The sequence below is a fragment of the Propithecus coquereli genome, unplaced genomic scaffold (assembly GCF_000956105.1).
Source record: "Propithecus coquereli isolate 6110/MARCELLA unplaced genomic scaffold, Pcoq_1.0 Scaffold45, whole genome shotgun sequence".
Lineage (NCBI taxonomy): Eukaryota > Metazoa > Chordata > Mammalia > Primates > Indriidae > Propithecus > Propithecus coquereli.
Genome location: NW_012150285.1, coordinates 5,823,245 through 5,835,940, shown reverse-complemented (window position 1 = coordinate 5,835,940; position 12,696 = coordinate 5,823,245). Strand labels below are relative to the sequence as shown.

Here is a 12,696-nt window from a genome sequence, read left to right as displayed (position 1 = left end):
AGCATTTCAGGGCTGTGGAATGGAGGAATTCTTTGAAGGCCATCCCATGGGGAAGGGGGTGGACATTGTAAGAAAGCCAGACAACTGTGCTCTTCCTGAAGCAGCAGGAGAAAGACATGTCTGGTCAGCAGATACACTAATGCAGGGAAATGAGCTGTGCGCCGGGAAGCAAGGGCCACACTCCCTTCTCTCTGCCCCCAACGTGCGGTGTGACCTCAGTCAACGAAATCTTTGACCTGCACGTGCCGTGTTCCTTGTCTGTCAGATGGGGGTGACGACGTCAGATTCCTCAGAGGGTGCTGTGCAGACCTGCAGACTGGAAGGTGGACTGTGCCGTGATTCTAGATCCTACCATTTGATTTGTTCCAAGTCAGTTTTAGATTCCCCAAAGCAGCCACCAGGGAGCCATGCGATTATTTAGGTGACATCATTGCCCCAGACTTCGGGAGCTTCTTTTTGAGAAGATTTTCAAAGACTGTAGCTCGTTATTTGTAATAAACAAATCATGAGAGTGAATTTGATTTTTTAAAAAATTCTCTTAAATCATTTGGAATCCAATTGCATTAACACGGTGGAGGGTCAAGGTGAGGAACTACTGGCCTGTAGTGGTTGTAGAGATGAAGGAAGAGGCAGAAGCTGGTTCCGAGGCCCGTTTGCAAGGTGACTGTCAGTGAGACAAGATCGGAAGTACTTCCTCATTCGGGTATTGAATACCGACCTGGACAGTCTCTTTCATTGATGCTTTGAAACCTTTGGTAGCTCTAATGCAGCATGCAAATCCTAATTATTTCTTTCAAAGATTTGATTTTGTCAGATTCCTTTCTCTTATTAGAATAAAACTGACTCGTTCAAAATAATTGGAGAAAAGCTGGCTCTTGGTCATTATACAGCGTGAAATGCTGCAGAGCGAAGCACTGAAAGGAATGTAGATTTTGTGTTCGCGTACACAACATTCGCTGCGTGCAGAGTGCTGTTAAACATCGTGGAATTACAGAATTTAGGACCTCGAGCCAAATGGGATCTGCCAGCACTCGAGAGCTTTCCTTCTGCCAGGTAGCAGAAAGAGAGTAGAAAGGAAGGGAGGGAAAGAAAGAGATTGGGGAAGGGGCTAGGTCCAGAGTTGGAGCTCCCACCTCTTTTGGCGAGTCCTTTTATTCATGGCTTGCTTTCCACTTTTTGACTGAACGAATAGACACATGTATGATTATGTACATTCGTAGATGTAAATGGATTCTTGATTAAATACTATAAAATTTATTTTCTTATTTGCTTAACAAAACTTTTACCATATGGTATATTTCATCCCATCTCCAATCGCATATTTAACGGAATAAGGAAACTTAGAGGAAGGGCCCTTAGAGAGCCTCTGGTCCAGGTCCTGATACGACGGATAAGCGCCAAGGCGCTCAGGTGATGTTCACGGCCAAACTGTGACCAGAGCTAGCGTGGTGCTTAAAAACACACAGTTACGAATTACCAGTGATGCCGACGAGACCTGGGTCCATCAGACCCGACGCAAAGCGAATGGGCTCTCATCTCTTTTCCCCCTAATCTTTCAGTCATTTCAGCATCAGCTCAGGTGAGTTTAATGATCACGACTTGTTTTGCCTTTCATCTCTCCCATGTTTGTTTGTCCAACTTAAATGTCTGAGACTTTCTCATTCATTATAATACGTTTGGCTGAAACAGCCCCATATTCATAAAAAACAACCTTTCACACATCGTAATATCCAAGCAACTTTATATCAAGTCACCCCCTAGATGAACTAAAGTAGGTTAGGTAACAATCTCCTTAATTAGATTCTTTTTTTATATATATCTTTCCCTTGAGGAAAGTTGAAGTAATGATTTTTTAAAAATGGGTTTGTAGAAAATAGTTTCTGTCTTAAGAAGATGGATTGGAAAGACCAAGTTCATCTAGGAAAAGAGCAGGGCTAAAAATACAGAAAGAGAAACAGTCATAAGCCTCGAATTTTACCCTTAATTGAAAGGGATGATATTAAGAGATCGTAAGTGCTTTGTAGCTTTATGTTTTTAAGCCCCCTTCCTCAGTATTTTCTGCAAGTAACTACCACACAGCCTTATCCTTTAGTGTTATCTCGCCAAGTGACCGGAAGGGGTCGCTAGAAGACATTGTTCTCTGGGGACGGTTACCTTGGTCACTTTTCTGCTCCCAGCCCAAGCGCACAGGAAAAACAGCCGTCCCTTTGCTGGAATGATGGTGCCTGTTTTATCTGGCAGCTCAGACTTCAGCTTTGTGTTTCTGTCAGCTGTAAAATCCTTGGGGCCACCTTAGAAAAGAGACTGTATTATTTTTCCAAACATATCTTCAGAATAAATGAAATTCCAGAAGTTAAAATGAGGTCCCTGTGGTCATTTATTGGCCAAAGACTTCCCACGTCCCTAAATACGGTTCCACGGCAAGTGAGAGTCGGTGCTGAACTCCTTCTGGCTGGCGTGTTTTCCTCCTAGGCTGGCACTGCTGAAGAAGAGCGGGGAGGAAGACTGGAGGAACAGACTCAGCAGGAAGCAGGAGTGCGGCAAGGCGTCGGCCACCAGCAGCCTGCACACCCAGGAAGCGGGGCAGTCGCTCACCAAGAAGGTAACGTTTTCCGCGGCGGGAAAAAGCACTGGCACTAACATCACGCTTGCGGGTGCATCCGAGAGCCGAGCACGTGTGACTTATCTAACTCCCGCTCTGCAAAGCTCTGGTGCGTCCTCGCCCGCAGGGCACACGCGGAAAGGCTGTCGCAGGGCAGCTGCAAGTGGTCAAGAGGTCAGGTCTGGTGATGCTGTCAAGCGGGGACCAGCCTGGCACACGTACTGCGTCCGCAAGCAGCGCCCACATTTTAAAGAGCGCGCTCTTTCTTCAGTTTAAAACCTAAGTGAAGCCTGGCTTTAGAACATTATTAAAGCCTTTATAATGAAAAAATTGAATTCACTGCTAACAGTTTATAATTTGCATATGAACTATGGACTCGATTTTCCTACTTGGAGATTTATAAATGTAAATATACAAAATGAGGACACATTTGTGGCCCATGAGTACCCAGTTCACAATTTTAAGCATGTTTCACGAGTAAGTGTGCCTTTTATTGAGAATGTACAGCAATATATGTTATAAGTTTAAATGAAGTTAAGTAACACATGGTGGTCTATACTAGCGAGCATTTCATATGCAGCAGTATTGACGAGTTGTTAAATTACAGATGTAATGATGTAATTTTGACCAGGTAGCGTACACCTTCAAACCTGATGGTGACTTACCTGCTGATTGGCCTAACAATTTGCAAACTCACACTCTGGCTGGGGGTAAAAATGACACACTGGTGACACACTCACCGGCCAATTTCTAGGATCAAAAGTCTTCAAATAGAAAACAAAAAAATGCTTCCAATTAGACGATCACCTGGACCCCTTCTAGTTCTAAATAAGTTAAGCATCTGTGGAAGAGAGAAATTATGAATGTGACGTTTATGCATTAGGAAACTTAAATAAAAATGAGACGTTCATACAGAACTATGGTCAGGATATCCTGCACTATTTTATATGATACTTCTGTGTCTTCATAGGTTACATTGGAGCGGCAGTTTGAATTCTCTTTTTTGAGACATACATGATGTTAAAGATACTAACTGAAGACACTTGATCCTCAGCCATTTGTAAAGTTCTCAGACATAACTAGACATTTTGAAAGCATACACAGGTGCATACTTTTTTCACATACCATGTGAAATTCAGATGTCGAGAATGAGATCCCAAAGTGAAAGAAAACTGGGTCCCTCAAATAATCTGCCCCCATGGCCCACAAATTTTATTCAAAATAATGTTGAAATCATGGGTTCAAACATAACTCTAGCACACACCTCATTAGCAGTAACCTGTCAACTAATATGCCATGGTGCCACACAGTGCTGGATATGTCGTTGGCCATTTGGGAAGCTACGAAGACTCCCCAGCCCCTCAGAAGCTAGAAGTCCCTTGGAACCAGGTGGAAACTAAAATGAAGGCAAAAAGCACAAAGAAAGGAATCCATATTCCTCGTAAATAGTGAAACAGGTACACAACCCACTTAGGAAAGTGAGGGATGATCTTAGGCAGTAAAAACCAGAAGGCTTTGAGTACAGGATGAGACCTGAACTTCCAGAGCACATGGCTAAGATTTGTGTGTTTGTTTGTTTGTTTGTTTGTTGAGACAGAGTCTCGTTCTGTCACCCAGGCTGGAGTGCAGTGGTATGATCATAGCTCACTGCAGCCTCCAACTCCTGGTCTTAAGCGATCCTCCCACCTCAGCCTCCCAAGTAGCTCCTGGGACTATAAGTGCATGCCACGATGCCCGCTAAGTTTTTTATTTTTTGTAGAGATGAGGTCTTGCTATGTTGCCCAGGCTGATCTTAAACTCCTGTGCTCAAGCGATCCTCCCACCTCAGCCTCCCAAAGTACCAGGATTACAGGCGTGAGCCATCATGCCCAGGAGGCTAAGATTTTTAGAAGGCAAGAGATGCCTGATTACGGCAGGTGCCCTTGGGGTAGAAACGCAGTAACCCAAAGCACTGGGCTCCAAGCATGCTTTGGGCTTGCGTGTGAAGTGCTGCCTTTGGGGTCATGGAGGCCACTGACGCTGGAGCAATAGCGAGCTCACGATTCCTCCTGCTCCGCAGGGGCCTAGTTCACTTTGGCCTGAGACAATAAGCTCTTTGAAGTTAAAATAAGCCAATCTACTTTTGCCTTTGTAATGACATTGGGAAATCTCAAGTTCTGTTGAGGTCAGATGGTTTGCAGATGGCCCCTGACATCCCCTTGGTTCACTGCTTTCCAAGGGCTGGCTGTGCACCTCAGTGACCCCTTTGCTGTGCTCAGATGTGGTAGGTGAGGTGCCTTAAACCTGGGCTGTCTCAAGGCAGTCCCCAAACAGCTGAGGAGCACTTGACAATGACCACTGCTTGCTGGGTGTCCGAGTGCGGCCTCAGAAAAGACACTCGGGACACGCGGTGCATGCAGATGGGAGCTCGCTGCATGGGGCCGCTCTAGGCTTGCTGAAGGGAGATGCCCGGGAGAGCAGGTGCTGGAACTTTCCATCTTTACCAGCAAGGGCGGAAAGGAGTCGGTTTTATGGTCAGTTCATCGCTTCACAGTTTCTAAGTTCCTTTTGTGTGCGTTAAACCTGGTCCCGGGAGTTGCAACCTGTGGGAACGTAGAAGAGGCAGCAGCACTAGAGGGTCCCTGTGAGCCCCTTCCATGGCTCCCGTGAAAATCCATGCAGCACAGAAGTCAGCACTGCCTGGTAACAATATAATGTCAGCCCCTGCCCTTAAGTAATTTTTAAATTTTCTAGTCACATTAAAAAAAAAAAAAAAAAAAGTAAAAGGTTGCCTTGAAAATCCATGATTGTTTTGTTTCCGTCAAAGGGTTGGTCCCAAAAGAAAACAGTGTGAGGTGCTGTAACCAGCACCTCATCTGGGGTCCTGTATGGTACGATTTGGTTGCCTTTCAGCCCAGGAATAGGTGGAGGGGACCCAAGCTAGAGTTTTCCCTTTTGTACTAAAAGATAAGTCTCTGGGAATGGGCAACTTGGGGGTTAGTTCCTTGCTTTCCAATTTTATCCCCTAAACACGAGGAGGATTGATGATTTGGGGCTTAAGAGCACTAATTATTTACCTAGGCTCTGTCCTGTCCTACGGGAAATCGTTCAGGTACTTTCTCCTGCCCCCACCACCACCTCTCTTATCTTTCTTCCGTTGTTGGTTTAGTCTAGGTCGGTGCTAACCTGACTTAAACGCTCGTGCGCAGGCGCAGCCGGGCGTGCCCCGCCGTCGTGTCAGTTTCCTCCAGAGCGACTCCTTCCGTCGGAGGGGGGAGGAGAAACAAATGACGCAAGGGCAAGCAGTGACCTGGCAGGAGTCTCGGTTACTGCTAAATGGCAGATCCGTATTCATTCCCCATGCCGGCCTGTTCTGCGTGGGCGCATCCATGGTGATGCCCAAGTTTTCGTGAAGATAGTTATTCAGTGTCTCAGACTTTTTCCAGGAAATAAAAATCCTTTACAGAGTTGCCCAGGAAAGCCCCACGTCTATTTCTGAGTTCCAGACAGGGATTTGCTGTCCTACGTGCTTCAGAAGTGAAGGGGTCAGTGAATCCAGCTAAGATCTGTGTCATCCCCAGAAAATGCAGGGAAGGTAAATCGGCCACATTCGTGTTCCAGTTGTCGCCGAAAGGGAAATGCCAAATCGCAGCTCAGGAGAATGAAGTCACTGTAAAGAGTGAGGTGGGGAGGCAGAGAAGGGCTGACGGGGCGACCCGTGAATCACAGATCGTCATCCTGCTGCTGGGGAGGGGGCCGCTTGACGCGTGTGCCACGCCGTGTGTGAGCATGTGCATGCGTGTGGTGGGGCGCAGGCACAAAACACTGGAAAATGATTGCGGTGCCCTAATGAGGCTCTTTCTTCCAATACTCTGCAATGTTTCCTATTTGTTTTAACCTGTAGGAAGAAGGAGGATTTACGGATGATAATGCCATTTCTAATCTGCTTTGGGTAAGCCTGACTCTAACATGGGCGTCCTCTAGATGGTAGCCAGAGCTACGCCTCACCACGTGAGAGCCCCTTGTGTGCACTCCCTGCTGGGTTGGGTTTTCTTACTTCTGCGCAAGGTACAGCCTTTGTCCAGGATGGAGAGCTGATCCTGTGTCCTTAAATTATTTTTTAATCATGTAATTAAAATGCTTTAAAGAAGATGGCATTTTATGTTAAAATATTTAAAACTGTCAGTGAAGTCATGGTTCTCCTCTCCGTAACTGACTGTCTTATATAAACTATAATAACTCATTTAATGACTGCATAAAACTGACTCAGGTATATTTACTGTGCTTGCATGGATTTATTTTAGCGTTAGCATTCAAGGAAAAAGTTTCTTGAAAAGAGAACTGAAATTGCAATGAGTCGATTAACATTCTGTTAGACAAATCATGGTTGTGTCTCTCTTCCGCCCCCCAACCCCAGCCTGCCCCACTGGGATAAACCTTCTCTTTTCACCTTTAATCCTCTTGCTTTGCTCTGTAGGAACCTGTATACGCTTCTACTTATTCTCCTGCTATACCTGCTGCCCATAAATACCTGTCTTTTGTATCTATTAATCAGGTGAGGAAATGCCTAGTAAGCCTCATTGCAATTTCTGAGCTGTAGGGAAGAACTTCTCTTTCATTTGGGGAAGTAACTCCTTTGCTGTGTTTCACTGGGAGATGGGGAGAGAGAGAGAGAGAGAGAGAGAGAGAGAGTGTGTGTGTGTGTGTGTGTGTGTGTATGTGCGCATGTGTGTGTGTGTGTGTGTGTATTTAATCGGTTCTTCATATATTTGGGGTAGTCGCACACACTGCATCCCCGGCCCAGACTTCCAGGCAGACCTGGTGGTGTTCATTCACCCCACAGTCATGAAACCTGTTTCAGAGGAAAGTGTCCCCGTGCAGTCTCCAAGCTTTACGTCCTAGTCCGGTCAGGAGCCTGAGAAATGCGGCAGAGTGTCTTTGTTCCAGCAAAGGCCGTCCGACATGAGCCGGTCCCAATGGCCCTATTAAAATGAGGCACCACAGTCCCCTGCCCCCTCCCCCCATCCTCACTGCACCCCAGCTGAACCCCACCCCAGAGGGGAGACCTGGCTGGGGCTGAGAAACTTGTGGGTGAATGAGGTGTGATCATTTTTAGAGCTGAAAAGGTTAACGGTATTTTTCATTCCCCTTGGAACGTTCGTGATGTCAAAAATATCTCTGCTAAGAGGCTGCATCCACTTTTCCTTGAACCGCAGGTTCTCTTCTCCCTCTGGGGGGGACCTCACCAGGTCACTTCCCTCTCAGGGCCTCTGTCCCCTCATCAGGTTGCATCTGTTCCTTTAGGACCAGGCATTGTTGCACGAGAGGCATTGTCACACGAGAGGCTCAGGGTTTCACACAGGATGCTGACAGAGGGGTGTCTGGCATCCTCGTGTCTCCATCTCACCTCCTCCCTCCCAGGTGGAAACTCCCCGCCCCCTTCTGCTCGCTCTCCCAGGTTCCTGTCCCGGATGTTAGACATGCTGGTGTGAGAGCCCAGGCCACACACGCCAGCCATGGCCACCCAAAGAAAGAGGCCGAAATCTGAAGCAAACTTGCTGTCCATCACGAATGGAGGAAATGAGTTGCTGCTGCTTTTAAACAAGTTAATATTAAGCTTTAAAGGAAAAGATATATTATTGAAGTCTTTTTTTTTTTGAGACAGAGTTTTGCTCTGTTGCCCGGGCTAGAGTGCCGTGGCATCAGCCTAGCTCACGGCAACCTCAGACTCGTGGGCTCAAGCGATCCTCCTGCCTCAGCCTCCCGAGTAGCTGGGACTACAGGCACGCACCACCATGCCTGGCTCATTTATATATATATATATATTTAGTTGTCCAGATCATTTCTTTCTATTTTTTAGTAGAGGTGGAGTCTCGCTCTTTCTCAGGCTGATCTCGAACTCCTGAGCTCAAACAATCCACCAGCCTCGGCCTCCCAGAGTGCTAGGATTACAGGCGTGAGCCACTGCGCCCGGCCTGAAGTCTTAAAGTGTATACAGTCAGCCCTTCATATCTGCCAGTTCCACATCCAAGAATTCAACCAACTAGGGATCAAAAATTATTTGAAAAAAAGAAAAATCAAAACAATTAAAAAATAACAATACAACAATAGAAATAATACAAATTAAAAAACCAATACAGTATAAAAACTATTTACTTAGCATTTACATTGTATCAGGTATAACAAGTAATAAAGCGATGATTAAGCATGCGGGAGGACGTGGGTAGCTTATATGCAGATACCGCACCATCGTATATCAAGGACTTGAGCATCCGTGGGGTGGGCGTGGGGCGTCCTGGAACCAGTCCCTCACAGCTACCAAGGGACAGCTGTGTATTTATTTTACTTTATTTTTAGAGCAGTTTGAGGTCCACAGCTAAATTGAGCAGAAGGTGCAAAGTTTCTGCAAACCTCTGCCCTTCCCCCACCGGCTCCCCATAGCAACATCCCCACCAGGGCAGGATATTTGTTACCACTAATGGACCTACATTGACACGTCCACCAAAATCTGTAGCTTACGCCAAGATTCACTCTTGGTGCTGTCCACTCTCTCAGTTTTGACAAATGTAGGACACGTATCCACCGTTACAATATCGTACAGAATCATTTCATGGCCCTGAAGTCCTCTGTGCTCTCCCCGTTCCGCCCTCTCCCTGCCCGGCCACGGCTACCTCTGACTTTCCACTGTCTCCGTGGTCTCACCTTCTCCAGAATGTCGTAGCATTGGAATCAGACAGGATGTAGCCTTTTCAGATTGGCTTCTTTCTCGTGGTGACGTGCATTTAAAGTTCCTCTAGACCTTTTCATAGCTTGATAGCTTCTTTCCTTCTAGTGCCGAATAATATTCCACTGTCTGGATGTGCCTTAGTTTATTTATCCATTCACCTCCTGGAGGATATCGTGATTGCCTCGTTTGGGCAGTTATGAGTAGAGCTGCTGTCAACATCCACGTGCAGGTCTTTGTTTGGACTTAAGTTTTCAACTCATCTGAGTGTCAGGGAGTACGATTGCTCGATCACATGGTTAGAGTATGTGTAGTTTTATAAGAATCCTCCAAACCGTCTTCCAGAGTGCCTGTACCGTTTTGCACTCCCAGTAACGATGAATGAGAGTCCCTGTTCCTCCACATCCTTGCCAGCATTTGGTGTGGTCAGTGTTTGCATTTTTGCATTCTAATACATGTGCAGCAGTGTCTCCTTGTTTTAATTTGCAAATCCCTAATGATGGGATTTGCAAATATAATGTTGAGCATATTTTCATGCATTTATTTTCCATCCATGTATCTTGGCGAAGTATCTTTCCAGATGCTGTGCCCATTTGTTAATCTGATCGTTTGTTTTCATATTGTTGAATTCTAAGAGTTCTTTGAATATTTTGAGTAACAGTCCTTTATCAGATATGTCTTTTTCAAATATTTTCTCCCGATCTGTGGTTTGTTTTCTCATTCTTTTGACAGTGTCTTTCACAGAGCAGAAGTTTTTAATTTCAGTGAAGTTAAGCTGATCTATTATTTCTTTCACGGATCTTGCCTTGATGTTAGATCTAAAAACTAATCACCAAACCCAAGATTATCTAGGTTTTCTCCTATATTGTCTTCTAGGAGTTTTATAGTTTTGTGTTTTACATTTAGGTCTTTGTGAACCATTTTGAGTTAATTTTTGCAAATGGTGTAAGATTTTATCTGGATTCTTTTTTTTCATGGATGTGTACAGCACAATTTGTTGAAAATACTATCTTTTCTCCATTATACAGCCTTTCCTCCTTTGTCAAAGACCCACTATATTTATGTGGGTCTATTTCTGGGCTCTTTATTCTGTCCCATTGATGTTTTTCTGTTCTTTCACTAGTACCACACTGACTCGATTACTGTAGCTTTATGGTAGGTCTGGAAGTTGGCTAGTGTCAGTCCTCCAACTTTGTTCTTCCCCTTCAATGTTGTTTAGCCTATTCTGGGTCTTTTGTCTCTCCACATAAACTTTAGGATCAGTTTGTCAATATCTACAAAATATCTTCCTGGAATTTTGATTGGGATTGCATTGAATTTATAGATCAAGTTGGAAAGAACTGACATCTTGACAACATTGAGTCTTCCTATCCATGAACATGGAATATCTCTTCGTATACTTTTAAGTTTAAAGAAAAATAACTTTTGCCAAAGTCAGTGTATGTTTTATCACTTCAGAATTAAAATTTCAAAAAAATTCTATATTTTTACTCCTTCACAATTTTCCCAGCTGCATATAAATATTGTATCTCCCGGTTACGTAACGCCAGCTCGTCAGCAATCAGAGGGCAGGTCACTCTTCTCCTCTAGCAGTGCCGGTGCCTCAGTGTTCAGTAATACAAAGGTTCAGAGATGAAAATGGAGCATTTAAACGGCACACAGGCTCTGTCTGAATGAGCCATTTGTCTCGGGATCAGGCTTCAGCACAATTCTCTTCTTCCTTGAATGCCTCAAACCTCTGCCAGAATAAGATTTCACTTCATTCCCCTCCTTCATCTTGGGAGCTGTAGGTGGTGACAAGACTGGATCACAGTCACTTTGAGGTCTGGGCCTGTGATCTTGTCCTCATCTTTTCTTCCGGCCATTCAAGGCTGCATGCGGTAACGACGGACAGAAATCTCTCCTAAGGAAGGGGCGAAGCTAAATTTCTTTAACCATGCATAGAATTCTAAATGATGCCAGCATATTCGAAAACTCACAAGTACTACTTTATCACTTGACCTCATTCCTATTACTTCACATGTGCTCTTATGATTTCGTCCTTTATAGTTCAACTAGATGGGAATAAGGTAAATATTTGAAAGCCAGATGACAACATTTTCTTTCCATGAAGCTCTCCAGTGATAGAAGAGTTTTACCCTTAAATCTGCCCCAACCCTGATAGTACACATTAGCTCTGCTCTCTCGGTGGATCACATCCCTGTATAAGAAACGTTAAGCGAGACTTGCTGTGGTTTCTCAGTCAGGGTGCAGAGAGAGGCGTACGCGTCAGCAACGTGGTGTGACCTGGACACGTTCTTGCTGAGTGATCCTTTGTGTAGTTCTAAGGTCTGTCCTACCAAGTCTCTGTCTATCCCAAAGAGAAGACCCTCTTCTCTTCCCCACTATTTCACTACCCTCCACTCTCATTTCTTTCTCCACCCTCGCTCTCCACCTCCCCCACCGCATTCGTGGGATCTACATTTGGGAGAATGTGGGATAGCGGAGAGCTTCTGTTCCGATTCTGCCCCAACTCTCTTTACTATTCCAGTCAATCCTAAAGTGACACAATACTTACTACCATCCAAGTTATGTCCTTCTCTAAATGAGGAAAAAAAAACTTAGAGGGGAAAAACAAGACAATAATAAAGTTTTAAGCTAATAATAAAAGCAAATGGACAAGGATATCCATTTGTTTTCACATTTTAAGTTCTAAAATAGAACAGTGACTTGTGATGAGTATCATTCGATTCTTCGGAAAATAAACAAACTGTGTGTTCCTTACACCCTAGTAGAGCCGTCGAAAGCCGGAGAGCAGGAATTAGGGGTCCCTAAGCCAACCCCACTAAGTAGCAAAGTTACATAGAAAGTTCTAGAGAAACAAAAACTTTTATGTTTAATATTATCATTTAGACGGGAATAAAAAAAAAAATCCTTCTTGACCTAGCTCTGGCAAGTGAATAAAGGTTTAAATTCTGAAGTGGTTGTGTCATCCCGGTCTCATACCCCTCATGTGCACAGAGGAGCTCTAGGGAAACCCAAGTGCTTTGGGGAAGGAAATTGTTGATTCGAGGGTAGTATTTTCCTGAGTCACTCACCACACCCGCTACTCCACCCTGGACTTTGGAGATGTCTCAGTGAGTTCACGCAGTGTTGTCTGGACCTTGGGGGAAGCCAACTTTCTTGGCACTTTGTACATCTCTTGGAAGTATTTTAAGCCAAGTTCTGCATTGGTTTGATTAAAATTCACTCCTGAAACTTTATTTGCAAGGAAAACTTAAATTTTCTTTCTTGAATTTTGATGAAGTCCTTTTGGCGAGCCAACCTCCTAGGTTATTTTATAAGGGAATGTGATTCCGAAAATTACTTGGATTTCAGGGCATCCCGCCAAATCGTGATTGGAAATGTTAAG

The 12,696-nt window shown here is 44.7% G+C and overlaps 1 protein-coding gene across 1 annotated transcript in view; it reads left to right on the top strand.

Annotated features, from left to right (window-relative positions):
• Positions 1 to 12,696, top strand: part of SVIL (supervillin) — an 83,965-nt gene that overhangs the window by 32,082 nt on the left and 39,187 nt on the right. Inside the window, exons 13-14 of the mRNA XM_012654844.1 lie at positions 2,473 to 2,602; positions 6,486 to 6,533. Coding sequence (XP_012510298.1) covers positions 2,473 to 2,602; positions 6,486 to 6,533 — 178 coding nt within the window. The remainder of the gene's footprint in view (positions 1 to 2,472; positions 2,603 to 6,485; positions 6,534 to 12,696) is intronic.